Here is a 24,427-nt window from a genome sequence, read left to right on the forward strand (position 1 = left end):
AAAGTGAAAGTATTTACGAGCGACCCTCTTTCACAAAACGCGGAAGGTCTGCTGGCGTTTTTTCACTTCTGCTTCTTCAAGTGTTTGTGTGCATTTTTGGTCGAGTTTCACGTTAGAACAACCAACACGGACGACTCGGTACCGGAACCGCTTCGACGACACTTTCTGGACGGCCAACAAGAGAAAAGATGGAAAACGGGGTAAGGAGAACAAAGTCACGTGGAACAGTTGCGTCTGCTCCAACAAACACATTCGTCTTTCCCCCCCCATTTAGTCATTGTCAGCACGTGGCGACAAACATGCAATTTCCCCCGTCAACGGCTTTACGCGACTTTACTCTAATGTCACATTTTTCATATTATGCGAATTTCTTTGCTGGGCCTTTAAGAGACGTCGCCTACGTCACAATGACACCCGGAAAACATGCGCAGTATACTTCAAGTGCACTGGTCAGTTTGAAGCGAGAGCGGAAGTTGTGAGATCTTCACACTTTCTCAGCCATCTCGTGTTGTGTGCAATTGACGTTGTAAGTAGAACGATGTAGTACGTGATTTGTCATTTCTGGGCGCCTCTTTTCTGCCTCGACCAACTTTTGCTGTCGCCTTTATTCGTGAAGCTCTAGGCTTTGATTCATTAGGAATGTCTTTGGCGCGCCCTTGTGGACGTTAACTGCAATCGCTACATTTTAGGGAAATAATCTGCCTCATTTCCATCTACAAGTGGAGCAATATTTGTGTGCCACTAGTGGAATGGTTGTCACTCGTTATTTACTGAAACGTTTGACGTGGGGCACTCCCTCATGTGTCCTTTTGTTGCGACCTTACCGATTGAACACAATCAAATCCCCGCCCTGTATTAAATCTCAAGTAACAATGATGTGGTGACTGGCAGCATTGGAAGTTCGTGCAGCTCGGCATTCACGATGACGACGATGATGAAGAGGACATGGTGGACATACTGGAGGCAAGGAGGCGGAGCAGTGACATAGGCCACGCCCTCAGGAGCTTCAGGCCCCACCCCTACGGAGGGGCAAAGCCCTTCTCCTCCAGTCAACTGAACGCGGCTGTGCTGGCCTCTCACAATGTACGCCGCGTGGTGGTCGAGGTGGGTTTGCAGCCCAAAGCGACACAGGAAAGTTCTCCCAAAAAAAAATGTTCCTTGCATGTTCCTTAGGTTGCCATGGAGACGGGGTCATCACCAGATACGGTGAGAGCAGAGGCGGCCGCCATTTTGGAGGAGATGTCGCAAAATTTGCAGCTGGGCTTCGTGCGTCTGATGGGCTTCATGCTGAGCAAAGTGCTCAAGCGCATCTTCTCCCACGTCTACGTCAACATGGACGCGCTCCACACGGTCGCTACATTTGACGCCGACGCACACATGGCCAATTCATTTTGCGCTCTTTGAAACATTTTGACCTTTGCAGCTTCAGCAGGTGCTGAAGGACACACCCGTCATCCTGTTGCCGAACCACCGGAGCTACACCGACTTTTTAATCATCTCCTACATTATGTTTACCTACGACATGCCGCTACCCGTCATTGCTTCTGGACTGGGTAAGTTACGACTGGGCTTTCCAATTTTTCAAGTTACGAGCGGTCGCTTTGTCAATTTTTTTTCCTCATGAAACAAATGGAAAACTTCAATCTTGTGCATTTGGCGAGTCACTCCCGCATTTGCCTCTCCCGCAAAATAAATATCCAATAGCAACTAATATTTGCTTGTTCTTGAACCCTCAACTCTGCAGCTCTCGCTGGGATGAAGTTGATGGGCGAGATGCTGCGTCGCTGCGGAGCGTTCTACATTCGGCGCAACATCGCCTCCAACAGGCTGTACTGTGAAGTGCTGTCGGAATATGTGAAAAGTTTGGTCAGGGTAGGACTCGTTTCTGTTTGAAATATTGAGTGTGTACAAATGTATTGACTTGTTTGTCTTATATTTTCCGTAGACAGGATTCGCGCCGGTGGAATTTTACATCGAAGGCTACCGGAGTCGCTCGTTAAAATCCTTGACGCCCAAATTAGGTGAGTCATTTTAAATCAATGTTGCACAATAAATTGTAGCTGGATTTTTTTTTTTAAATGAAGATCACAATTTAGTCTCTACTCTGTTTAAATACGTTTTAGTTTTTGGCGTTTCCTGAAAATGAGGAAAAAAAAGACTTGAGGCATTATTTGCGGAAGATGGTCTGAAAAAACAATTTGGAACAAAAATGTTTGATCAGTTGGCGCAGTCGACGCCAATGGTGTCTGTTTGCACGCACAGGAATGTTGCAGATGGTGCTGGATCCTTACTTCAAAGGCGAGCTCGACGACGTCACGTTGGTTCCCGTCAGCTTGAGCTACGACCGCCTTCTCGAAGAATCCCTGCTCGCCCGCGAGCTCCTCGGCATCCCCAAGCCCAAAGAAAGCACGCTGGTGCGCGACGTCGCGTTCGGATCGGTGTCGCTCGCCTCGGCTTCTTGGTCACGAGGAGGAAAAGTTGACGTCGGGTTCTCGTCCGCAGGGTCTGCTCAAGGCCGCCAGGGTCCTTCGTGAGGATTACGGCTGCATGCACGTCAACTTTGGTCGGCCCGTGTCGGCCCGACAACTTTTTCACGGGAAGATGGAGCCGCTCGTATCCACGTGAGTCGTCCGATCGTTTCGCGGTCCGAATGACGTCAGTGCTTCGCAAAGTTCTGAAACCAAACGCGACAAACTTACTCAACTCGCGCCCCACCTGTGGGCGGGTCAGCTCGCATCCGAAGCGCTGTTAGCCTGCCGTCGTCACCGAGGCATTGGACTTTGACTTTTTATATCAATAATGTATTTCACACATTTCCATGCAACTTCCTGCAAAATAGTGAAAGGATTCGGTACCAAACTCGATGACTTTTTCCTCCTGGAGTTGTTTGTCCTTCGTGTGGCGTTTCCACAGAGACGTTGGCGAGACGCCCTCAGAGGAGAAGCGGGCGTGTTTGGACCGGCTGGCTCATGTGCTCGTGCGCACCCAAGAGCGGGCTTCCTTCAGCAGCGCCTGGTCCCTCATGGCCTGCGTGCTGCTGCAGCGGCCGGCCTCGGTCCTGACCCAAACGGGCCTGCCGTGGCCACGCCTCGTCGACAGGACGCTCTGGCTCAAGAAGTTGGCGCTGAGTTTTGGAGCGCGACTCCACTGGCCTGGTGGGTCCAAACGAATTAATTTCCAAATTTCCAATCAGCCAAATGCGACAAGATAGCACCTTCTGGCCTGCGCACCCAAAATGGCCACTGGGTGGCGCCATTGCTCCTTTTACATCCGGCTCAAGACAAATGATCTTGAGAGCATGGCAAGGCAAGGTTGCAACTTCTGGACACTTTGCAGCTTTGAGCGAGATCAGACAGATTAGACGAATGTGAGTTGGCACAAGCGCTCACACTCACTTACGTCCCAGGACGTTGGCTGAGATTACCGCGCTGATCCCAAGCGCGACCCTCTCAACCGTCTCACGTCAGTCGCTTAAGTTCACGAGTCGCACGTGACCAACGAGGCAGAACTTGTTACGTTTCGTCACTAGCTTAACTCGCTCCATTTCAAAACGTAGTTCGCAACTTTCCTGTTTGCCGGCGCTGACAATGATTTGTCATCAAATGTGTCACGAGAGCCGAAACGTGTGTGTGGCCCTCAGCATTTTTTTCGTGTGTTTGCGGAGAGTCGAAATGTCGTGAATTTGTTTCAATATGTCAAACTTTCAGGACACGCCCCCAACCTGGACGTGATGTCGTCAGCCGTGGCGCTCCATTCGTCCTCGGTTCGCGTCAAGGCGCGCCGTGTTTTCCTGGTCGTGGAGGACGCGGTGGCGGGCCGGCGGCCAATCAGCGCCGAGGATGGCGTGGCCAAGATGGCGGCGGCCATGTTGATGATGGCGTCCTACCGCAACCAGTCGCTGCACCTTTTTGTCCGGCCTGCCCTGCTGGCCACGGCCTTGAGTCTTTGCCGGAGCGTCCGGAGAAGTGAGCGCGAGTGCGCATGCGAACCGGTTTCCATGGCAACGTGGATGCAAACGATGCTCTCGTCTCATCGCAGATGAGATCTTTGCGTCCTTCCGCTTCCTCCAAGACGTCTTCAGAAGTGAATTCATCTTCGTTCCCGGCAAAGCCGAAGAGGTAAACGATTGTTTGAGCAAGTGTGGCCGAACGCTGGGCGTGGCCAACGTCAGGGGCGGCGCCCCACCACGTTCCGCAAAACCTCGCGTTGCTTCGCATTTGGTGCTTTCCGACAGGACGGTGACGTTTTTCATTTGATCAAATCGATTTGAAGCGACGGTGTGTTTTCAGGACTTTGAGGAGGCGTGCCACCTCTTGAAGAAATGCGGCGCCCTCGCCGTCGCCGACGTTCAGGAAGTGACGCCCTCCGAGGGAGACGCGGCGGAGGTTCTGTCCTTCCTGCGGGCGCTTTTGAAGCCCTTCGTCGACTCCTACCTGGTACGTTTTGCATCGGGCCGCTTCGCACGTGAGGTTGATGCGCGCGTTTGTCGTCGAGGTCATGTTGACGTTCCTCCGTGAGCGGGTCGCTCACGTCATCGCGGAGCAAGACTTCCTTCCCGCCGTGAGGAGTCTGGCGACCGAGCTCATCCTGTCAGGTGAGGAGCGCCGCCCGCCGCCATCGCCAAGCGCAAGCCCACTTCCTCTCAGCTTTGTCTCCGTGGCGCAGGCCAGCTCCACACCTACGAGACGCTCTCGTCCGACATGCAGAAGAACGTCCTGGCGGCCCTCCGGAGGTTGGCGGCCGTCACCAAGTTGAAGGCGTGAGTAATGAGATTAGCCGGCGAAAAAACCTGTTTGGCTTCTAAGCTCATTTTGTCTCCAGGCTGCTTGAGCGTTTTGTCTTGTTGGCCGTTTACAGGTCAGAGAAGGTGTACAGCGTGGATAAAGACGCCGTGAGACGAATACAACGCGCACTCTGTAAGAATGGGGAAATCTAAAACGGGAAAGCCTCGTTTTATTGCCGTTCAAAGTTGACAGCGCTTACAGAGCATGTTGTGCTGCAAAATGACGCCTTCCGCTTGTTTATCGAATGTCGATTATTTCAACCCTCCAAAATAGACAGCTATTAGATGAACGGTTTTTGTTCAATTCTCAACCAAATGCTCTTTCACGGAAGGTACATACAACAAATTAGCCACTTTTTTTTTTTGTCAACCAATTTGCTAAGCGGTGTGCCGTGACATTTTCCAACGTGAAATCTTGGCTGGCCGTGAAACTCACGCAAGTGTTTTTGTCGTCTCTAGCTGGGCAAATCCGTCCCCAGATGCTCCAGACCGAACCTGACGCAAGACTTTAGTCTCCGCTGGAACGCGGCCAGCCTCAGCACCGAGACCACGTTTGCGATTTACGCTCTCACCTCCACTTGACCCTTTGCTGCTCCTCCTCTTTTTTTTTTCTTCTTCATGCGTCGCGTTCTTTTCAGGACTTCATGATTGTCGGACTTTAAAAGAATGACTTTTGGATTCTAGATTTTGAAAAGAAAAAAATGACAATTCATTTGGAATGTCGCCAGAATAACAAAAGAATAAAGATCATCTTTTTTATTTCTCGATGCCGTTGCTTGGAATATTACGAATGTATTCGGGTGACGTGTTGGCATGTCGAGCGGCGGCTAAAAAGGCCTCATGTCAAAAATCATAAGCAATCAAAACTGCTTGCATTTGAGACTTTTATTTGTTGGACTTCTTTCCATTTCAATAAATGTAAAACAGGCATAACAAAATGCACCATGGATGAACCGTCTTTTTGTTTTCACTTGGATGTCGTCGTCGTCTCCCAGAGGGCAAAGTTCACCGTTGATCACTGCCCGCATTGCAGTTAGAAGGCCTCGTTGAGTGCCAGTTGGCCCAGCCGACACTTTGCTCGGTACACCTGCGCCGCCAAAATGAATTCTTATTTAGCTCTGCGTCAACTTGAAAATATTACAAACGGCTTTTGCGAAGCGAATAGCAACGAAGCTCGGCAAAATTCAAGATGGACCGAGATGTGCAGTGAGCTCTCGTTTCCCAAGCGAAGTGGGTAAGATTCCAACGCAACCACGATTGAGGCCATTGGGGAAAGAAATTGGATTGTTTAAACGTGTCAAGTGAAAATGAAAGCTGCTTCATCGGGCATGCTTCTGATGACGACACATCCCCACAGGTCGGTTCCCCCGAAAAGATATCCGCAATTCTTTTGTTGTTTTTTTGCAAACTGACAATGAGGCGCTCCACCAGCAAAAAGTCGCAGTCCAAACGCTAGCTGTCTCGTTGGTCCTTTTTTTTGTTCTCATTTGCTCTTCTGCCTTTCGTCTGTGCCGTAAGTGCGCTCGCGGCTGACAACAAGGCGCACGCCAGCCGACTATCCAAGAAGATACATTTATTTTGTATGCATCGCTAGCCAGCCAACTGTTTGTCGCAACCGGGCCGGGTAACCGCTGTGGCGCTTCCCTGCGGTGCACACCAAGAAATCGAGCGCAGGTGAAAAGGCCATGTAATTTGGAATTGGAAAAATGTTCTTTGCAAAAACCAGTCCTGTAACTTTTCTGACACAATGTACACAAGTCACGAAAGAAGCAATCACACTTCAGTGTGGAACTAAGTAGAGCGGCGTTGAGGAGCTTCATTTAGACAAAAGTAGTTTGGCTTTGCCGCCATTTTATGGCATCTATTGGCAATTATAAATCTTGAATTAATCGAACACATGTTGTAGGGGTTTGATTCGCTTTTCCACCCTCCCAGCGGCCGCACGTGTACCAAAAAGAGAGCGTCGGGTGGGCACGCGCTCGTCCGCGGGCAGGATTATCTGTACACTGGCGGCACGTCCACCTTGATGCGCAGAGCGCTGACGGGGTCCTGGCAAAACACGGAGATGTACTCGAGCACTTTAGAGTTGAGCCTCTTCTCGCCTTCCTTGGCGCGGTGGCGTTCTTTGTCCCAGCGCTCGCGCTCGCCGTTCATCTGCGAGAAGAGGTTGAGCTGAATGGCGCGCAGCGTCGCCGCCAGCACGAAGGCGCCGCCCTGCAGGCCGTGGCACAGCGCCGAGCCCAAGCTCAGCGCCGCTGCCAGCAGGTTGGGCATGGTCTCGCACAGCACGCACGCGCCCTCCAGGAGGTGCAGCGTGCACGCGCGGCCCGTCGGCGGCGGGGACGGCGACGCGTCGTGCTGATGGCCGCTGGCCAGCAGGTGGCGCACGCAGTCGCTGAAGTGGGCGGCGGCGCGGCGCAGGGGCAGCAGGGCCAGGTACAGGTGGCACACCGCCTTGGTCAGGGCGTGGAAGAGCAGACGCAGCTCCAGCACGGCGTTGCCTGGCCGATAAGGGACAGATTAGGAAGTGGCCCGCTCAGATTGGAGTCTAATCTGATGCGGTGACTAATGTCACATAGCATTAAAGTCTCATGTGAAGTCACCCGAGCACGCGAAGCGCAACATTTGACGTTGGAGACGGAACCAACGCGAGCGAGCTTGTTCCTTCTCAGTACAAACACAACAAAAGAGGGAAGGTATTTTAGGTGCATATTTGTTTTCGGACGGTATAAAAAATCATATTCACGTTTTGCTGAGTAAAAGGAGTTGTCTGACTTAGTTTTTCTATTTTTTCCTCTCATACATACTTTCGCGCATTTTTTCCAATAAAAAGAGACACAAAGTATGACAAACATGAGTATCAGTTTTGTATGTATTAAGTATGTGGCGCTGCATCGTGGCTAGGTGGCGCTGTAGCAGTCAGAAATCTGTGTAGCGCCAGATAAACTCCTCTAGAAATGATTTTCGCCCTCAAAACCCGAAAGAGAAAAAAATCCTGGCATTTTGAAATATTTCATTTCTAATACAAAATCACGAAAATGACATGTTTGCTTCAGATATGATTTAAGAAATGTATTTAAGTCCCAAATGCAACACTCAATTACACAGTACCATACATTACAAACTAAACCATAAAGTATGAAGTCGAGATACAAGCTATATAACAAATAAAGCAAAATCAAAATTACTATTGTGCGTTTCGAAAATGAAAGCTCCTTATTTTTGCACTCTTGGCCTCCCGTCCTTTCCACAAACTGTAACCTGGCAACGTAAAATATCACAAAATAGATACAAAAGTCATTGTGGACGTCTTACCGTCTATAAAGCAGAAAATCCACAGGAGGACAATCGAGGCTGCTAAAGAGGTGAACCAATCCATGTGAGCCGCTTTTCCTCGCGGGCGGTGGAAAGCCAACAAAAGCAGGCAAAGAGAAAGCGAAAGAAAAAAAAGTTGACTTGCGATGACAATCTAATGGTGCTGACGCATTTGACGCCCTCACATGTTCAGATGGCTGATCGCGGCTGATCGCGGTTGATCGTGGGGCGTGTGCAGCGCGTGGACGATGGCGACGGACGGACGGACGGACGGACGACGGACGGACGGAGACACCTGCAGGACGCACGAGGTGCCAAACTGCCGTACTCATTCAAGGACGACGAGCTTGTCAAGACTCCCTCAGACCACTGCGTCTTCTAATAGCACTCGCTCACGTTGTTCCATCTTTACTTTAGTCTTTTAAACTTGAGGAGGAACGAGGTGGTTGTCAGTGATGTCATACCGACGCGTCACGCGAGTTACGGTATTCTAATAATTCTCTCATAAAACTTTCATGGGACATTGAGGCGTCTTCCTTATCAATCTTGTTACTGATTGGCAAACGTTTAACACAATCAGTCAACACAATAAATTATTTAAAAAAAGAAAGCATGTTCACTGGGGTCATCCAAAGCCTGTCAGCCCCCTGACCTATTGCGAACCTGTTACCTTGACATTCGAACTTCCTGGGGAGTACAATTCTTTTGAGTGCATTTTTTTTCTGATTGAAAAATCACCATTGTAACTAAAATAAATGTAATAAAAATAAAATATATATAAATAAGTATAGCCAGCGGCATGCAACTCAATATAATAAGAGTAAAAACATTGTTCTTCGCAAAATTACACAAGTAACAGTAAAATCTGTTGCATTCAAGCTATTATGATTATAGTGCAATGTATCCGGAAAGTAAACTGAAGTAAATATAAATGGAGCTCATTGCCACCCACAGCTGCCGCAAGTGTGCATTTTGAGCACGCATTGTACGTATGTGGTTCACTAATGAGAATTTTGTTATCATGTTTTTGCAAGGCCATACCTGAATAGTGTGTGGACCAACAAATTAAATTGCTCTTAAAGTGCATTGTTACAGCTCCAGCTGTTGTGAAATGCGCTTTATCAATAAAGTTGTATTGTATTGTATTAAATGACTACCAAACTTGATGGCTAAGATGGACAAATCAAATCACATTCATAGTTTGTCAGTTTTCTTGAAAACATTAGGATAATTACAAAATAAATGTTTTCATTTTTTTAATTTGACGCCTAATTTCTAGAAGGACCCTAATATTAAATGAAATCACAACAAATAGAGTTTAAAATTGAACATTTGGGGAGGAAGTGTCACTGGTTACTCGCTTTAAAGTTTGGTTGACAGACATGACCGGGCTTTGTCGCAAGGTGTGACGTCATGAAGTTGTCACGAAAACGGGGCACGTGCGCACTTCCACTAAACGCCAGCAAGGAAGGACGTAAGGAAGGAAGAAAAGTTTCTCCCTCTTCGACAGAGAGTTGAAAAAGTGCTGAAACCTGAAATCTGGTGTGTTGTTTTTTTTGGTATCGCTCGACTTGTTTTCGAAGGAGGTTAGAGACTAGCGCAATGCATCATGGGAGATGTTGGTTCGGAAGTGGCGGGAGCTATGTCGTCACGGCGAATTTAGCAGGCTAGTAACATTGATTCATTTTCATTTTTTATGCTCATTCGCCGAATTAAGAAAACAATTTGACGTCACTTCATACATTACGTTCTGTGTTCTAAAATGTAAAAGGGAGATTAAAGAGAAATAACGGAGATATTTAAAGCGGCACCAGCTGTTAATGAGTTGCTAGCTAGCTAACCCTATTCATCAAATGTCACACCTGAATGTCAATTTTGAACTAAAGGAGGCAACCTTTACAGTTTTGAAATATTCTTACTTGGAAAGGAGTGTGGGAAGCTAAGAAATAGGGACGGTGTGAAATGCACAAGGAAGGAGCTCACTATCAAGGAAACACACTTCTTTTTTTCAGTTGAAACCGTACCACTTGCTTAAAACCCTAACATGATTTCAAAACCTTAATTATCTAGCTTAGTTTAGCATTCCCTAAAAGCCGAACCATGGCTGAAACAATTTTTAAACCCTAACCCTGGCTCGAAATCTTATTTTAAAAGCCCAAATCCTTGTCCTGAAACCTAACTTTGAAACTCTAACCCTAACTTCTGACTTGAATCCCTATTTTGGAAACCAAACCTGGCGCGAAACACGAACTACAAACCCCAACCTGCAACCTGAACGGTGGCTAGAAGGTCTTATTTTGAATCCCTAACCGTGTCACAAAACCCCAACACTTGACTTGAAAACCTTACCTTGAATCATGTTTGAAAATGTGAATGACAAATACTGACCAAGGCTAATGTGAAACCTGAATCCTGGCCGGAAACAATTTTGAAAACCTAATCTCGGTTTGAAGCCCTATTTTGGAATCCTAAACCTTGCTTGCTACAACTACAATGTAACGTGGAGCCGAGCAGCAGAAAGTTTCGAGGAATGTTGCAATGTTGAATCTGAACATTTCAAGCATTCACGCCATGAAACGGTTTGAAATAAATGAGTGAAAATGTCATAGAATGAAGCAGATTTTTAAAGTGTACCATGTATTTTCTATTCAGACATGCGGCCAAAGAAGAACAATGATGGCGTCATCACCTACCACATACCATTCAATATCCAATTTCTGGCAAATGAGGTAGGTCAGTGCCAAAGCCCCAAAAAAAAGTGTCATATTGCTACGTCATGCTAGTGGTTGCTTTAGAAAAGTTTTGAATATTATGGAATTCATTCTCTTTTTTTTAATCACTACATCTTGTCCGTCACTTTATTTTGTATTTGGCTATTTTGGCCAGCCGCGGTTCCTTCACAATGCAACCAGTGCACTTTTTCGTTTTGTTTGAGGGAGCGCTCATATGTCGTTGTACACTGTGTGTAATGACAATAAAGGGCATTCTGATTTTGATTACAGGCGGAAGAGGCCAAGTGTCCGCGCCCCGAAGTGCAACCGAGTGCGCCGGTGAAGAAGAGGAACTCTAGCGGGTGCGTTAAACTGAATAAACGAGATGACACTACAGCTCCTGTACATGGATACAGGTTTCGGCGAGGCACCCTCTCTTACACCTCCACCAGGCGACTGCAGGTACTGCACGATGCTGCACTCCTCACTGAGATGACGTCGTTAATTAAGCGTTACATTTTGCTTTCAGGTGAAAATGGAGGCTGAAATTCAAGAGGCTAAAGAACTGATTAGACCTTTACTGGACACAGAAACGGTAACGCACGTGGAAAGACCCCTCCTCCTCTTTTTTTATTATTTTTTGCCAGAATTCAGTGTATGTGCGGCCACTTGTTTAAACAGGGTATTCTGATGAATGTTGCATTTGTGGACTCAGCATTCGATCGATGAATTTATCCGTTTTCTTCCATCTCAGATAGTTGCCAATGTGTTCGGCTACATGGCAGTCCTCTGTCGATTCTTACAATATTGTTTAATATAATTTTAGATAAATTCAATCCACAACTCTTTTCTTTATTAAAAACACAAAAGAAAAATATTTGATGGGCTGCTTGGATGTATTATGTGTAATTGAATTCATTTCAATGTGGAAAACTGAAGTAAACTGAGTTACAAGCTTCGTGACGTGCTAAACAAAACGGTCACGTCAATGTGATGTGTTGTCGCCGTGCAGGAGCTGCAGACTTTCCTGAGTGTGCAGGATGAAGGCAAGATGATGAGGAGGGAGGTGATGCGCAAGTGCGTGCACGAGGACGTGTGGGGTGCTTTCCAAAAGAAGCTGGACCACCACATGGCCGTCTGCAACCCGGTGGAGATCAAGATGCGCCAGAACTTGTACCAGCAATTCCTCAATCACGGAAACGTGAAGGTCTGTCGATGATTAGCCGACTCGGGTCTCGTGAGGAGTGTTTGGGCTCACCTTGTCTGTCGCTTTCAGAGCTACGTGTTTCTGGATACGTGTGACCTGAATCAATACAATCCGTACCTCCTCCACGGCAAAAAGCCACACAAGTGCAAGGTGAGTTGCGTTGGATTTGTTTTGACGGAGAACTGAAGTTTTATCAAAATGTGTGTCCGTGTTGACGACATTCCCACACAGTTGAGGAAGGCCGAGCTGAAGGATCAGGAATTAAATTACGAGAGGGTCAAGACCAGGAAGACTCGCTGTGAAGCAGGTAGCAAGTTTTGTCCGTCAGTGGTCGCATGTCACATCACATATATATACATACTCCGTCAAGAATTTTTCCATTTAGGGTGTCAGTACAAGTGGATCAGTCAGAACCAAGACCAAGGTGGTGGCTCTGTGACGGATGTTGTAGACTCGCTCACCGAGCAGTCAGAAGACAAAAGAAGCATCACGGACCGCACCAGGACGAGGTACCACTCACACACATGATCACTGTCTCATTCTTCAGTCGAAAGAACCGAAGGTAATTTGCGCACATTTGTTGAAACTGGTCGCTCTTTGCAGATCTCATGATGTACAGTAGCTCTCTTTTAGAAAGTTTCAAGTGATAATTCAGCCACATTTTCAGTCTTCATGGCCCTCCGGAGCAAACTATGTGGCCCTCGACAGAATTGAGTTTGACACGGCAAAGAATCTAAAAGCTATGTGGGAAAAAAAATCATCGATGAGCATTACGTTAATAACTCGTCATCACGTGTCGTACAGCCTGGACATACCGTACCACATACGGGAGATGTCCGCTCTGGACGGGACGTGCCACCTCGGCGGCTGCTGGTTCTCCAGATGAGTAGTGCTTTCTTCACTTCATACTTGAATATCACTGAAAAGCGTTTAATCAACCACTCAGCACTACACACGCACGCTGCCGCTAAGAACAAAGCCCTGACAACGAGGACTGTCGATATGTGCAATGTACACAACAATTTATTCATTCAACATGTTGACTTTTTCCCCACTTTCTGTTTTCTGCAAGCTAGAACTTTATCCAACATATTAATAAAAGCATGTCGTCAATTATTCATAACAGAGTGAAATATATTTGACATTTTCTATCCCTGAACTCTTACTTGTGAATGGGTGGTGTAGGTGTACCTAATATTGTGGCCTGCAAGTGCAAACAGGTCCACAGGTTGTGATCATACTTCAAAAAAATTCCAATGTGCTGCCAACACAATTCACATTTCCTGGACAAGATCGCAACAATTTGAAGGCACTGATTATATGACATCATTTGGGTGCCGGGTCGTAGAGCTGCAGGTCCAGCTTGACCCAGACTTCCCCAGTGGGGACTTCGTGGAGCAGCAGGCGGCGACCAGCGGCGCCTTTGCTCTCCATTTCCTTTTTGATGGTCGCCACGGGAACCTCCGTACGGCCCAGGAAGTCTAATGAAGGATAGAAGGAGAAGAGAGGCAGAAAGTGACTCGCTGGCATTCTTACATCTTGTCCAGCAGTGTTAAATGTTAACTACAGTTTGCACTATTATCCTATTTGTCCTAATTATCCGAGCCACTTCTCCTCACGAGGGTTGCGGGCGTGCTAGACTATCGCAGATGTTTTCAGGGCAGTAGGTGGGGCTAACCCTCAACCGGTTGCCAGCCAATCCGGAGCACCCGCAGAAAAGCCACGCGGGCACAGGGAACATGCAAACTCCACACAGGAAGAACGGAGCCAGAATCGAACCCTGCATCTTGGCAAGTGACTGGGAACGCATTCGAGCCAATGAAGCTTTGCACAAACGAGTCCACTTGCCATCCGGCGAGAACTGGTCCTTCTCAAAGACGGTGATGCACAGGACATCCTGGTAGAGGTCTTTGACGAAGAACTGGCAGTTGAAGTTCCACTTGGGGTTCAGTGTGTTGCTCGCGGCTCGTGACGTGTAGCACTGGGCGCCCATGGTCAGCTCGCAGTAAGGGTTGCTCTTGCCTACGACGAGGGAAAAGGCCACCATCAACTCTCTTCAGGGACTCTCGTACGAGCCGCATGTTTATTTTTCATTTGCATTTGCGGCTAGTCGCTACAACTATAATTATTACATTTATGATTCTTACCGTTGGGCTTGCAAGCTTTGAGCTCTTGAGCTTCAGAAACTGTCACCAGTAGCCTGCCGATGCCGCTGGTCTTCAAAGAGCGGGCTACAAAAAAGGACAACATGCAAACGTGAACGAAACATCGCATTAAAAGACAACAGTGGACAAAAATGAAGGCGGGCATGTCTGACCTTGATATGCCTTCTCACGTTTTTTCTTCTCCGTCTCGATGAAAAGCTCGGACGCCACTTTGATTTTCTGAACCCACGCCGCCCTGACAAAAACGAGCGGCGCGGCAGAAACGGACTGTTCATGATCGGCCATGATGTGCGGCGAAGAGTCACAAAAGTCACTTTTTCACAGACGGGGTGGGTCACATCTTAATGAGGCCCATTAATAATTGTAAAAGTCTGCTACTTTTTACTTTCAAGTGTTGTCCAGTGTGAGCGCGATCACCTTTCATTCAAGGTGTCTGTCCTGAGCGAGTAGACGCGGTCGATGTGCGAGACGAGGAAGAGCGGCTCATCGCTCGACGGGTCCGGCGGCATTTTGACCAAAACCTCGTTCAGGAACAACGGCTGTTGACAAAATAAAGACCAAACAAGTGAGGCAAGTGACATCACGCACACGCACACACGCACGCGCGCGACTGCGCTTGCTCACCGTCTTGTACATCTTGAGCTGGATGCCGCTCTTGGGACTAAACAGCTTGTCGGGCCCGGAGGAGGACAAGGATTTGGCGCTCTGCGTCATGAGCAGGAAGTCGTTGAAAAGAAAGGCCCATAATTCCCGGCTGCTCTTGCTCTTGTGCAGACGGCCGCTGTGCAGCAGCTTGCGCGGTCCCAGGCAATTAGTCAGCGAGTTAAACGCCAAGTTCTGACAACGGCACACCCGACACAAGCGTCACGTGGCGAACCGAGAGCGACTTTTCCAAGCCTCTCACCTCGATGGCGCCGTCGCATTGCACGTGGCTCTGGATCCACTCGAGGCGATCCGAGTTCTCCTTCTCCCTGACGCCCTCATTGACTTGCGAGCACAACTCCTCGGCCCGCTCCAGAGCCTCCCTCAGGGGCGATTGGTCCGCATGGTGGTCGGGCGTGTGCTCCAGGATCTAAAGCGACACCATACGCGACATTCAAGAAGAGCGAGAGGACGAAGGGCCGAAAGGAGCGTCCTCTCTCCGTACGTACGTTCTTGATGAGCAGAGGGTAGCGTGTGATTCTCTGCATGGGCTTGAGGAGGAAGCTGGAAAGAGGCATTCCTTTACAGCGGTAGTTGGTGGCGATCTTCTGCTCCACGAGGAGGAGACGAAAAAGTTTTGACACTATTTTCCAAAAATAGAAATCCAAGTCGATACATGCTTTTCACTCGTGAGCAACGATGCCGTTTGATTGACCCTCCCCTGATAAAGCTTTGTTTTAGTTACTTCATGAATAAAATGCGTGTGCGTGTGAGACCAGTCGTACTTTGAGGAAGTCCTTGAATTCCGGCTGGTTGTGCGTTTTGCTCTGCAGCAGGGCGGCGGCGTTGAGCTGGCAAGAGCAGAAGCGGACGTAAGGCTGCATGTGCGTCAACTCCGACGCCAGCAGCTCCCCGATCAGCTGCACCGGCATGTTGTCGCCGCCCGTCTTCTTGCGCACGCGCAGCGCCCTGAAAGCGCCCAACGCATGGAAGCCACGAGGCGTGCACGTGGACCGCGTCGCGAGCGTCGACGGCGTACTCACTTGAGCAGTTTGGTGTTGCACATGATGAGCTCTCGCCAGTTGACAAAAATGACGGCCATCTCCGCTTCAGTTAGTCGCCCCGATTCTGACATTGGCTTGTGGAACACCTGGCAAACACAAAATTGCTCCAATTCAAATCGGATTATTAAAAGCATTTCACCATTTGTATGCCTCTATTGTTAAAGTACAACTAACACTCTAAGAAATAGATGATTTTGATAGAAAATGTTTTGTTTATATATTTAATTGAATTTTCCCATGTGTTGCAATGCTGATTTCATGCGTTTGTGTTTGAGTGCGTGCATGTGCGCGTGCTTGTGCGCGCAGACCTCCAACACCAGCTCCAGGTCGTCCACGTACGTCTCCTCCGTGTGGATGAGCTCATGGATGTAACCCTGCCTCTTCCTTTCTTGGGGGCTCATTGTGTCCAGGCTCATCAGGTCTGCGCACCCTTTGACACACACACACACACGTACGTGCACACGGGGACACACACAATATGCAACTAGTGTTCAAACCTTCCTTTATTATCAGCTGTGTGAGTCATGTCGTTTCCACAAGTGAGGCACATACTGTCGCGGAGCGGGCAAGTGAACGTGAGCACCTTTCGCGATTGCATAGGCCGGACGGAATGGAGGCAAAGAGCAAAGTGGAAGACAACTCTCTTCTGCTGGTGATGTCACACTCGAGTGTAAAGTCCAATTGAATGACAGTCAGTCACGTTATGTCGTATTATTCCATGCCACTATCAGATGATTAGGAAACGTTCACATTGGTCTGCATGAGTAAGGCTGTTAGGTTAGAAAAATAAAAACACTTAATTAATAATTAATAATTCTCACTTTTGATTTGCAGGCATCTAATAACGTCGCTTCCAGTTTCAAATGGTTATTTGCTTTTTTAGAATTAAAGTTGCTTATTTTAAAGGATCATTTTTGGCAAGAATCTTTTTTTTAAAGTGAGTTGAAGAAAATGTGCAGTAGACGAAAGAGGCAAAAGTCCTGTAAAAAAAAAAAAAGGGGCCAGGCTGGTTCTGTTCACGCAGGTGGCCGGGATTCCGGGTTGCGCTAAGGTGAAGAAGAAGAGAAGGAGGAGGAAGAGGGAGGGTGGAGGAGGAGGAGGAGGAGGAGGAGGAGGAGGACAGGAAAGCCCCCAGTTTGTCCTACAGAGGGAACAAAGGAGAGATGAAGCAGGAGGAGGGGGCGGTGAGTGAGATGAGGCAGAGAGCAGAGACATTAATATAGCAGGAATATTCATGCGGGGCTCAGGCACGCACATGCGCTCATATTAATCATGCGGATGTCAATGTTACATGGCCGCTAATTGAACACAGGACAAGTTGAGGCTTGTTCAACACGACCGCGAGATTCCGATGTTGAATAAAGCCTCATTATCGTCATTTGACAAAACCAAAATGTCCAGATGAATTAAATTTGACCTCAAACGTTTAGAAATCGATGAGCATTTTCTTGTATTTTGCCGGCAGACATTTTTCACGTCCGTATACGACTCGTTGCGTGGTTATTTGTGGCGTTTGAAAGACATTTGGTGGACTCACATTGCTGACTGGGGTCGGACTCGGTGGTCATCTTGACGTAGTTGGTGGGCAGCAGGCCCGTAACGCCGTCGGCCTCCCCTTTCCACCAATCCGGGTTGGTCTTGTCCAAGACGTTGATGAGCCGACCTTTGGAGAAGCTCAGCTCGTCAGCATTGGCCGCCGTGTAGTCGTACATGGCGATGACTTTGCACACTGCGGCGATACCAAACGCAAAGTCCTTTTCGTGTCTATTCCGCGGCCTTGACATCCAGCTGAAGGTCAATGAACTCGAGTGACGCTACGAATCTCTCTTCACTTTCGGTCGACTACCGAATACGGCGGCGAACGCGAAATGTTTTGTGACCTGGCAGAGGCGAGGGGGACGACTTGTTGCCGGAGGGTCCGAGAAGCTTGACGTGGGAGGACTGAACCCAGCCTCTCTGACGCTTCTTGCCACGAGCCTGTGCGAAGAGACAACGCTAATGGAATTTGTTTGCAAACAAAAAAAGCTGATCAATTCCATTTGAAGGACTTCTTAATGAAGGTGGTTCCGTTGTCACCGACCTGTAGTTCTCCCAACCACCAGCCAGTTGAGTTCTTGGCCAGGACCACAATTAGTTGTCCGGGAGACAAATGCAGCTGATACATGGTCGGGGCAACGATGGCAGAGGAAGCGACGGCTTGGGCGAGCTCTGCAGACCAGAGAAGAGCACGTTGCAATTCAGAGTCGTGTGAGTATTTGAGTTTTGTATTCTTACCAAGCTTCTTGGTCGGCCCGCCAGGTCTTGACGCCTAAAAAAAAAAAAAGAACGGTTGGACGGCAAGATGTTGCAGTACTTGCACACCAACTCAAGTTACCTCTGGCTCCACAGGTCTCACATAGTTGGACGGGAAAACGCCGGATTGTTCGCCGATGCACCCTCGCCACCACTCGCCTTCCCGCTCGGTCACCGCCACCACGTCGCCCTCCTCAAAGGTGAGGTCGCCCGCTTCAGGGCTCTCGTACGTGTACAGCGCCACATACTCTGTTTTGACCAACAACATGAGGAGGCGTTGAGTCGGAGGTGACGGCAAAGCTTTTGAATGTTTGCCTCACCTTCAAGTTGAACGCTGTCGGCTCCCTCCGGCGGCTCCGTGCTTGAACAACAGCGACATGTGGTTAGCTCAACTGTTGGACTGTCAGAGACTGATGTGGTGTGTGCGTGTGTGTCGTCATACTCTGTGCCCATTTCACTCTCGCTGAACAGGAGGTTGAGGTTTGTGTCGGAGGAGGCGCTGTCGCTGGGTGACCAGGTGGCTGGAAACTGAGGGCCACAGTTACAGTTAGTTTCTTGCAGTTGTCTGCTTTTGCAATCATTTTTTTTTCTATTTTTCAAATCAGCCCATTAATTGCTTGACAACTCAATTCACTGTAAACATTTTCAAGGCTTTTTACAACAGTTTTGTTGTTAGAATTGTGCAGTGGGTCAAAGCAAATGCTTTCTGGTCATTGGTGTCTTTGGGACAGTGGTGCCCCAGTCCGGTCCTTCTAGATGTCTCCCTCCTCCAGCAAACCTAATTCAAGTGATCAGGGTGATAAATGAGGCTGCATCGGAGCTCTGCAGGACCGGACGTCGGCACGCCTGCTTGAGAATATGCACGTGTACCTAATAAAGTGTCCAGTCGAGCTATGTGTGGTTTGCTCGAGTGCGAAAAACAGTTGGCTGCTTGCGTGTAGTGTGTCCGTCTAAATGGACCAGGTCGCTCTAACGCTGAGCTGCAAAAGCACGGCTAAAATGTGTGTGACGACACAGATGTGTTGAGAAAGTGACCTGTGACGTGTCTGATCGGAGGGGAGGGGCGCCATTGTCGCCTCTCACTTCGCCATCTGGGACTCTGAATGGAAAGATGAGAAAACGCCGTTAAAAAGTGCTTGGGCTGCCACATTTTGTGTCGGGGGATTTTTGGTCTACCCGGAGACGGGAAGCGGCAGCGGACGGGAAGTCGACCAGGGGCCCGTCTCGGTCTGTTTCTCGGCGTAACTGTGAGGGAACCAGCCCTTGTTTCCACGGTAGCGCCCGCACAGCCAGCCCGGCTCGCCCAGCGCCTGCTCGTCCACCTGCGGACACTTGGCGCGTCACAATCGTCTGCGTCGCTTTGTTCAAAGCAAACAAACAAACAAAGCAACCTCGATGAGGCCGTCTGCGTCGATGCTCAGCTCGTCCTTGTTGCGAGCCGCGAAGGAGTACAGCGCTTTGTAAAGCGCCACGCCGAGGCCTGCCGGAGCCTCTTGTGCCTGCCCCTTTTTCTCCTCTTCCTCCCGCCGACGTACCTCCTCCTCCCTCTCCATCCTCTCCTGCTCCAGCTTTGCATGCCTGTGGAGAGAGAATGTTCCTTGCCGTCACAAATGTCACATGCATGACACATCAGTAAAGTAGTAGCGTTAAACTTCAGCAGTTCTTTTTGTTTCAACCGAGCAATGCTGGATGTTCTCTCTACCTGGCTTCCTCCTCTTTTCGCCGCCGCTCACGCTCCTCTTCCTCTTTCTGTCGTCTCTCCCGCCGCTCCTCTTCCTCCCTGCTCCGTCTTTCTTCTTCGGCCATCCTCCTCCGCCGCCGCTCCTCTTCCTCTTCCCTGCGTCTCTTCAACTCCCGCAGCTTCTCCTCCTTGACGCGCCGCAAGTCGTCCAGGACGGACTGCTGTTTGGCTTGCTTCTCCCTCAGCTCCTGACGGGGCCGCACAACGTTAGTGGTTGTCATGGAAACGTGCTCTATATGATCAGAGACGTACAATAATAATAAAGCAGCGTGTGAGGCGATGCATTGCGTGCTCTAGCTCGAGTGTGTTGTTTGTGACCACGAGGTGGCGCACGTGTGACAAGATTTGTCGTGTTAGTCAGAAAACGGGGTGTACGCCGCCTATTGCCCGAAGATGGCTGGTAAAGGCTCCAGCACGCCCCCGACCCTCGTGAGGAGAAGCGGGAACAGATGATGGATGGATACTCATGGTAGACATGACCGTTAAATTTCATGTTGCTCACAAAAACTGGCTTCAGGGGCTGTATTTTGTTTGGAGGACGTCTGTTTGGAATTAGCCAAAAATCACCCGATCAAAATATAATGGCAGACTTCCTGTCTTTTTTTGCAGCATGGCTTCTTGAGACGTTTTTTTTATGGGTCTAACTCATGCTAGACACGGCGACTACGTGGTTTACAATATGAACATGAAGGAGGCGCTAAAGAAAACATTGTCCAAGACAAACAAAACGAGAGAGAACCTTGAAGAGAAGAAAGAGTTGGCTGAGACAGGCGAGCAGAGACAGAAGCGCACACAGGAGACAGTCATCCATGTCGTCAAGCTGGCGTCATGCCAAAGTGTGACATGGAGGGAAGGATGCGAGTTAAAAAGTGGCCACAAACGGCATCCGGGAAGCACGATTAGGAGGAAAAAGAAGAGAAAGGAGTTACGAAGCGCTTCCAAGCAGAGCAGTGAAAGAAACAAAACACACAATTGACCCGCGTCATTTTTGGTGAGGCTCACAGGAATTAAAAATGACCGTAAAATGTGAATTCAACAATTAAAGTGACATGTGTTTTTAATACTAAAACTTCTCTAGTACTTACACAGCATAATTTGCATACGAGCCAATGAAATTGAAATGAGGCGTCGCTTCAGGGTTATTTTGAACTTGCACTAAAGTACAAGTACGTTATAAAAGATCAATGTCGATTTTGAAGATCCAAATGACAGTTTTGTTTTTCGTTTTTTTTATAAAAATGGTGGCACATCCAGGGTCAAAGGTCACGCATGTCATCTCAGTGCCCTTCCACCAAAATATCAACCTTGAATCTCATGCACCGCACTGACCGTGACTTGTTTGTGGCATTGTTCCATCTGTGCCAGCTTGTCTGTGGTTTCCTTCTGCAGGGCGTCCAGCTGCTCCTTCAGCTTGCGGCAGTTGCCGCTTTTGTCGCTCACGTTGGCGGCCAGCGAGGCCAACGTCACCGCTGCGAGATCCAGCGCAAGGAATGAAGAGCCGCAAGATGTGCGAGACAACTTTCGGGGGACTTACGGAAGTTTGTGTTGCAGTTCATGTGGCGCAGCGTCTCACTCAGCTTCTGGTGCTCAGGAACCAGCAAGGTGAGCTTCATCTGCCAATCCTGCGGCAAGCACACGGCAGAAAAAAAAGGGAATAGTGATTATTTACATACTAAGTGGTGCGAGAAATTCAAATTTCAAACAAAAAATAATCAGCACAAAAATTGATTATTTTTTTCTGATCAGAGTCTCAGAGCGTTCATTAAAAACTAAATATTTTTCAAATATTTGAAATAACAAAAATGCTTGGACTGATGATGAAAATAAATAGTACACATTTAAATATATTTGTAAGTTATTGTAATGATAAAAAAGTTACAATGCCTCAAAATAATAAATACAATAATCTATAAAATTGTATTCTTTTTTTCCTCGTATGCAGTAAATTGAGGACAAAGGAAAAAAAACTTGAAGTGAATTATAATAACTCATCTAGTTGTGTAAATATGTCCAATATTGCATGCCTAAACTCAGAATAAACTCTTTAGCTTCCAAAATCAAGGAAACTTTCTTTTGCAGATTTTTCCACACGGTACAATTAAGTTTGTTTGTTTGCACCTCAAACTGAAGCTGCAGCGCGTTGATCTCCGCAATGCGAGCGTCTCGCTTCTGGTTGATGAGCTCCACTTCGGCCTTCCGGACGCGTTTCTTGCTCTGTGCGTCGCGGAGGCGGTCCGAGATCTGCTCGTGCTTGTTGCCCTGCGCAGCGGAAAGCCGACGTGTTAGCCGTCCGTCCGCTAGCTGCTCGGAGCCAAGACGGAGGAGCGCGGGCCTCACCACGGCTTCCAGTTCCAATTCCAGACTTTTCTTCTTGGCTCGGAGCTGACAGACTTCCTGTTGCTCGCCCTCTCGCGTCCTGCTCAGCTCCTCCTTGCGGCTGCGCTGCCACTGCTCCCGACGCTGGCGTTCCAGCTCTTGCTTGGCTGCCTGCGGCCACCAGACAATTCTAAAAACTGCTTTGCAACCAATGTGGTCCTCGAGGACTCTTGGGTGTCGTTACAAATGCAGCACGGCGGCGCTCGCCTCCTTCCTCTCCATCTCCCTCAGCCGCTCTTGGTCGCGTTGGCGCTCCACTTGGCGCTGGCGCTCCTCCTCCAGCCGGCGTCGCTGCTCGTTCTCGCGGGCCTCCCTCTCGCGCCGCTCCCTGTCCTCCTTCTCTTCGCGGACCCTGCGCTCTCGCTCCTTCCTCTGCTGCTCCTCCAGGGCCTGCCTTCGCTTTTCCAGCTCGGCGCTGCCCCGTGCAAAGTTCTCCTTCAGCTTGTCCTCGAAGGACACTGCATGAAAAAAAAAAAAAAGCTTGCGAGGGATTGGTCGCCACGTGACTCTGCGAGGGTCTTTGTGTGACAGTACAAAAAAAAAACATACCACCGCTCTTGTTCTTCAGGATGGGTTCTATCTCCAGCGCGTCGATTAAAGAGGGGCTACCGGAAGGTCCGGTGCCGTTGATGAGCTCACCGCACTTGAGGCCTCCTCTGCAATAGACGGGTTCCAAATTGAGTCAATGATGGACGCTAGAATACGTTGCGGGTGCGAGAATGCGGGTGACTCCTGCTGAGCTGAAAGCAAAACAAGTTGATTGGTTTTGGAGTGCCAGTTTCATCATTGCCGCAAGTTTAGTCGGAGTGGATGGCACACTTGCGGAGGAGCAGACATCAGCACCAGCACGTGTCACGTCACGTCAAATGTTGTATGAGAAATCCTGACCAATGACTGCTGCCCGTTTGTGGTGGCATGTTACCTCAGAGGAGGCGGTATGAGCTCTTTGGGCAGGGTGAGCGGAAGCGGGCGGCCCGTCTTGGCCGTGTCCACCAGATGCATCGCCAGGATGAACTCGTCGGCCCGCAGCTGGCCGTCCTTGTCCACATCGGCCAGGTTCCTGAAAAGAATTTTCGGGATGAAATGAACCAAATGGAAACAAACGCAACTTGAACTCACCAGATTGTAGCCAGCTGAGTTTGCGTTAAGTTGGATGCAATCAGTGCGTTTCTCACTTGAGCGCCTAAAAAAAAAAAATAAAATAACAACAACATAAGAACACGACTCTTTGCCCGCCATTTTGTTTTTTAGCCGCACCTGACAAGTAGCCGCTCATGAGCTTGTCCAGCGTGTTGAACTGCTGCCGGTACTTGAGTCTGGACGCTTGAGGCACGGCCCAGTCGTTGCAGCCCGCCGCCGCCACCGCCGCCGCCGTCTTGGGAGAGTTGCTGGCCAGTGAAGTGGTGGAGGAAGAGTTGGAACTCAAAAAAGCAAAGAAAAACGAGAGGCAAGACTAAGTATCATAGAATGATCGGCAGAACAGTCAACATGCACCATTCTTTGGAAAAGTATTTTTCACGGTGAACTTTGCAGGGTTTGAAAAGTCCTTTTGGCTCATGACGTTACCCAAAAGCGAGTCTGAAATCCAAAACTATAAAATGCTGCCATCTACAGGCATTTGTTCATCATTACAGCTTGAATTCCAACGAAAACCTGAGCGAGACTGCGGTGAAAAAATGTACTTGATCAACTCGGACATCGGCGGAAAAGGTTGGACTGCCGTTAATGGAAACGTCAAGAGCAAATTGCCAGAAGCTGGAAATGATGACAATGAAAGCCGTTTCCACAAATGGTGACATTTCCGGCGCCCGAGGAATGGCCGCCCTGTAAACTGATGACTGGACGCGTCAGGCGAGTATTTTGACACACCTCAGACATGTTCAAATTGTTTGATATTGTTAAACAAATTCAAACCTGTGCATGCGTTTGCAACCAATCAGGAATGAGTTGTACACACATTCCTGGAACTTGTTTGAACTTCTGAACATGAGTTGAAAAACTCTGAAATCAGATACAAGAGCCAACTTGTTCCCTCAGGACACACGCACGCTAACACAAAGCTACCAAGGAGGGGCAAGGATATTAGTTACGATTGTCACAAAAAGCTTAGCGCTGACCGGATTGTTTACAC

The 24,427-nt window shown here is 48.7% G+C and overlaps 4 protein-coding genes across 11 annotated transcripts in view; 2 read left to right on the forward strand and 2 right to left on the reverse strand.

Moving 5' to 3' along the window:
- Positions 1-5,725, forward strand: gnpat2 (glyceronephosphate O-acyltransferase 2). Of its 3 annotated transcripts, none has more exons than XM_088285649.1 (16): positions 1-200; positions 892-1,104; positions 1,174-1,350; positions 1,433-1,553; positions 1,745-1,872; positions 1,946-2,021; positions 2,263-2,414; positions 2,503-2,621; positions 2,914-3,155; positions 3,708-3,965; positions 4,039-4,118; positions 4,290-4,436; positions 4,495-4,594; positions 4,666-4,759; positions 4,858-4,916; positions 5,243-5,725. In XM_088285649.1, the coding sequence occupies exons 1-16, from the start codon at positions 189-191 to the stop codon at positions 5,293-5,295; spliced, it is 2,031 nt and encodes a 676-aa protein (XP_088141775.1). In that variant the 5' UTR covers positions 1-188; the 3' UTR covers positions 5,296-5,725. The 3 variants fall into 3 exon arrangements, with proteins under 3 accessions (XP_088141775.1, XP_088141776.1, XP_088141774.1); XM_088285650.1 differs by having other exon boundaries at positions 892-1,083; positions 1,424-1,553; XM_088285648.1 differs by having other exon boundaries at positions 2-200; positions 1,424-1,553.
- LOC148316270 (uncharacterized) lies at positions 5,654-8,316 on the reverse strand. Of its 2 annotated transcripts, XM_088285655.1 has the most exons (3): positions 8,099-8,316; positions 6,806-7,284; positions 5,654-5,870 (listed from the first exon to the last, which is right to left on the reverse strand). In XM_088285655.1, the coding sequence occupies exons 1-3, from the start codon at positions 8,160-8,162 to the stop codon at positions 5,817-5,819; spliced, it is 597 nt and encodes a 198-aa protein (XP_088141781.1). In that variant the 5' UTR covers positions 8,163-8,316; the 3' UTR covers positions 5,654-5,816. The 2 variants fall into 2 exon arrangements, with proteins under 2 accessions (XP_088141781.1, XP_088141782.1); XM_088285656.1 differs by having other exon boundaries at positions 5,654-7,284; positions 8,099-8,300.
- fam228a (family with sequence similarity 228 member A) lies at positions 8,252-13,108 on the forward strand. Of its 3 annotated transcripts, none has more exons than XM_088285653.1 (9): positions 8,252-8,409; positions 10,751-10,827; positions 11,101-11,271; positions 11,339-11,404; positions 11,822-12,016; positions 12,086-12,166; positions 12,248-12,323; positions 12,402-12,525; positions 12,821-13,108. In XM_088285653.1, the coding sequence occupies exons 2-9, from the start codon at positions 10,753-10,755 to the stop codon at positions 12,900-12,902; spliced, it is 870 nt and encodes a 289-aa protein (XP_088141779.1). In that variant the 5' UTR covers positions 8,252-8,409; positions 10,751-10,752; the 3' UTR covers positions 12,903-13,108. The 3 variants fall into 3 exon arrangements, with proteins under 3 accessions (XP_088141779.1, XP_088141778.1, XP_088141777.1); XM_088285652.1 differs by lacking the exon at positions 8,252-8,409 and adding an exon at positions 9,522-9,640; XM_088285651.1 differs by lacking the exon at positions 8,252-8,409 and adding an exon at positions 9,536-9,764.
- Positions 13,009-24,427, reverse strand: part of itsn2a (intersectin 2a) — a 17,832-nt gene continuing 6,413 nt past the window's right edge. For 2 of the 3 annotated variants that reach the window (XM_088285647.1, XM_088285645.1), the window contains 32 exons: positions 23,554-23,717; positions 23,416-23,479; positions 23,219-23,356; positions 22,846-22,952; positions 22,504-22,754; positions 22,258-22,407; positions 22,039-22,179; positions 21,455-21,542; positions 21,250-21,389; positions 20,660-20,740; positions 19,882-20,108; positions 19,571-19,757; positions 19,356-19,501; positions 19,215-19,278; positions 18,622-18,707; positions 18,500-18,540; positions 18,262-18,428; positions 18,162-18,195; positions 17,968-18,095; positions 17,768-17,864; positions 17,425-17,616; positions 16,196-16,317; positions 15,867-15,973; positions 15,609-15,792; positions 15,333-15,431; positions 15,086-15,253; positions 14,806-15,018; positions 14,599-14,720; positions 14,334-14,416; positions 14,164-14,247; positions 13,865-14,038; positions 13,009-13,497 (listed from right to left, as the gene is read on the reverse strand). In XM_088285647.1, the coding sequence (XP_088141773.1) occupies positions 13,343-13,497; positions 13,865-14,038; positions 14,164-14,247; positions 14,334-14,416; positions 14,599-14,720; positions 14,806-15,018; positions 15,086-15,253; positions 15,333-15,431; positions 15,609-15,792; positions 15,867-15,973; positions 16,196-16,317; positions 17,425-17,616; positions 17,768-17,864; positions 17,968-18,095; positions 18,162-18,195; positions 18,262-18,428; positions 18,500-18,540; positions 18,622-18,707; positions 19,215-19,278; positions 19,356-19,501; positions 19,571-19,757; positions 19,882-20,108; positions 20,660-20,740; positions 21,250-21,389; positions 21,455-21,542; positions 22,039-22,179; positions 22,258-22,407; positions 22,504-22,754; positions 22,846-22,952; positions 23,219-23,356; positions 23,416-23,479; positions 23,554-23,717 (4,204 nt within the window). In that variant the 3' untranslated portion in view covers positions 13,009-13,342. The remainder of the gene's footprint in view (positions 13,498-13,864; positions 14,039-14,163; positions 14,248-14,333; positions 14,417-14,598; positions 14,721-14,805; positions 15,019-15,085; positions 15,254-15,332; positions 15,432-15,608; positions 15,793-15,866; positions 15,974-16,195; positions 16,318-17,424; positions 17,617-17,767; positions 17,865-17,967; positions 18,096-18,161; positions 18,196-18,261; positions 18,429-18,499; positions 18,541-18,621; positions 18,708-19,214; positions 19,279-19,355; positions 19,502-19,570; positions 19,758-19,881; positions 20,109-20,659; positions 20,741-21,249; positions 21,390-21,454; positions 21,543-22,038; positions 22,180-22,257; positions 22,408-22,503; positions 22,755-22,845; positions 22,953-23,218; positions 23,357-23,415; positions 23,480-23,553; positions 23,718-24,427) is intronic. The other variant, XM_088285646.1, reaches the window with a different exon arrangement.

The sequence above is a fragment of the Idiotropiscis lumnitzeri genome, chromosome 21 (assembly GCF_059441095.1).
Source record: "Idiotropiscis lumnitzeri isolate Australia: NSW breed Sydney's pygmy pipehorse chromosome 21, RoL_Ilum_1.0, whole genome shotgun sequence".
Taxonomy (NCBI): Eukaryota; Metazoa; Chordata; class Actinopteri; order Syngnathiformes; family Syngnathidae; genus Idiotropiscis; species Idiotropiscis lumnitzeri.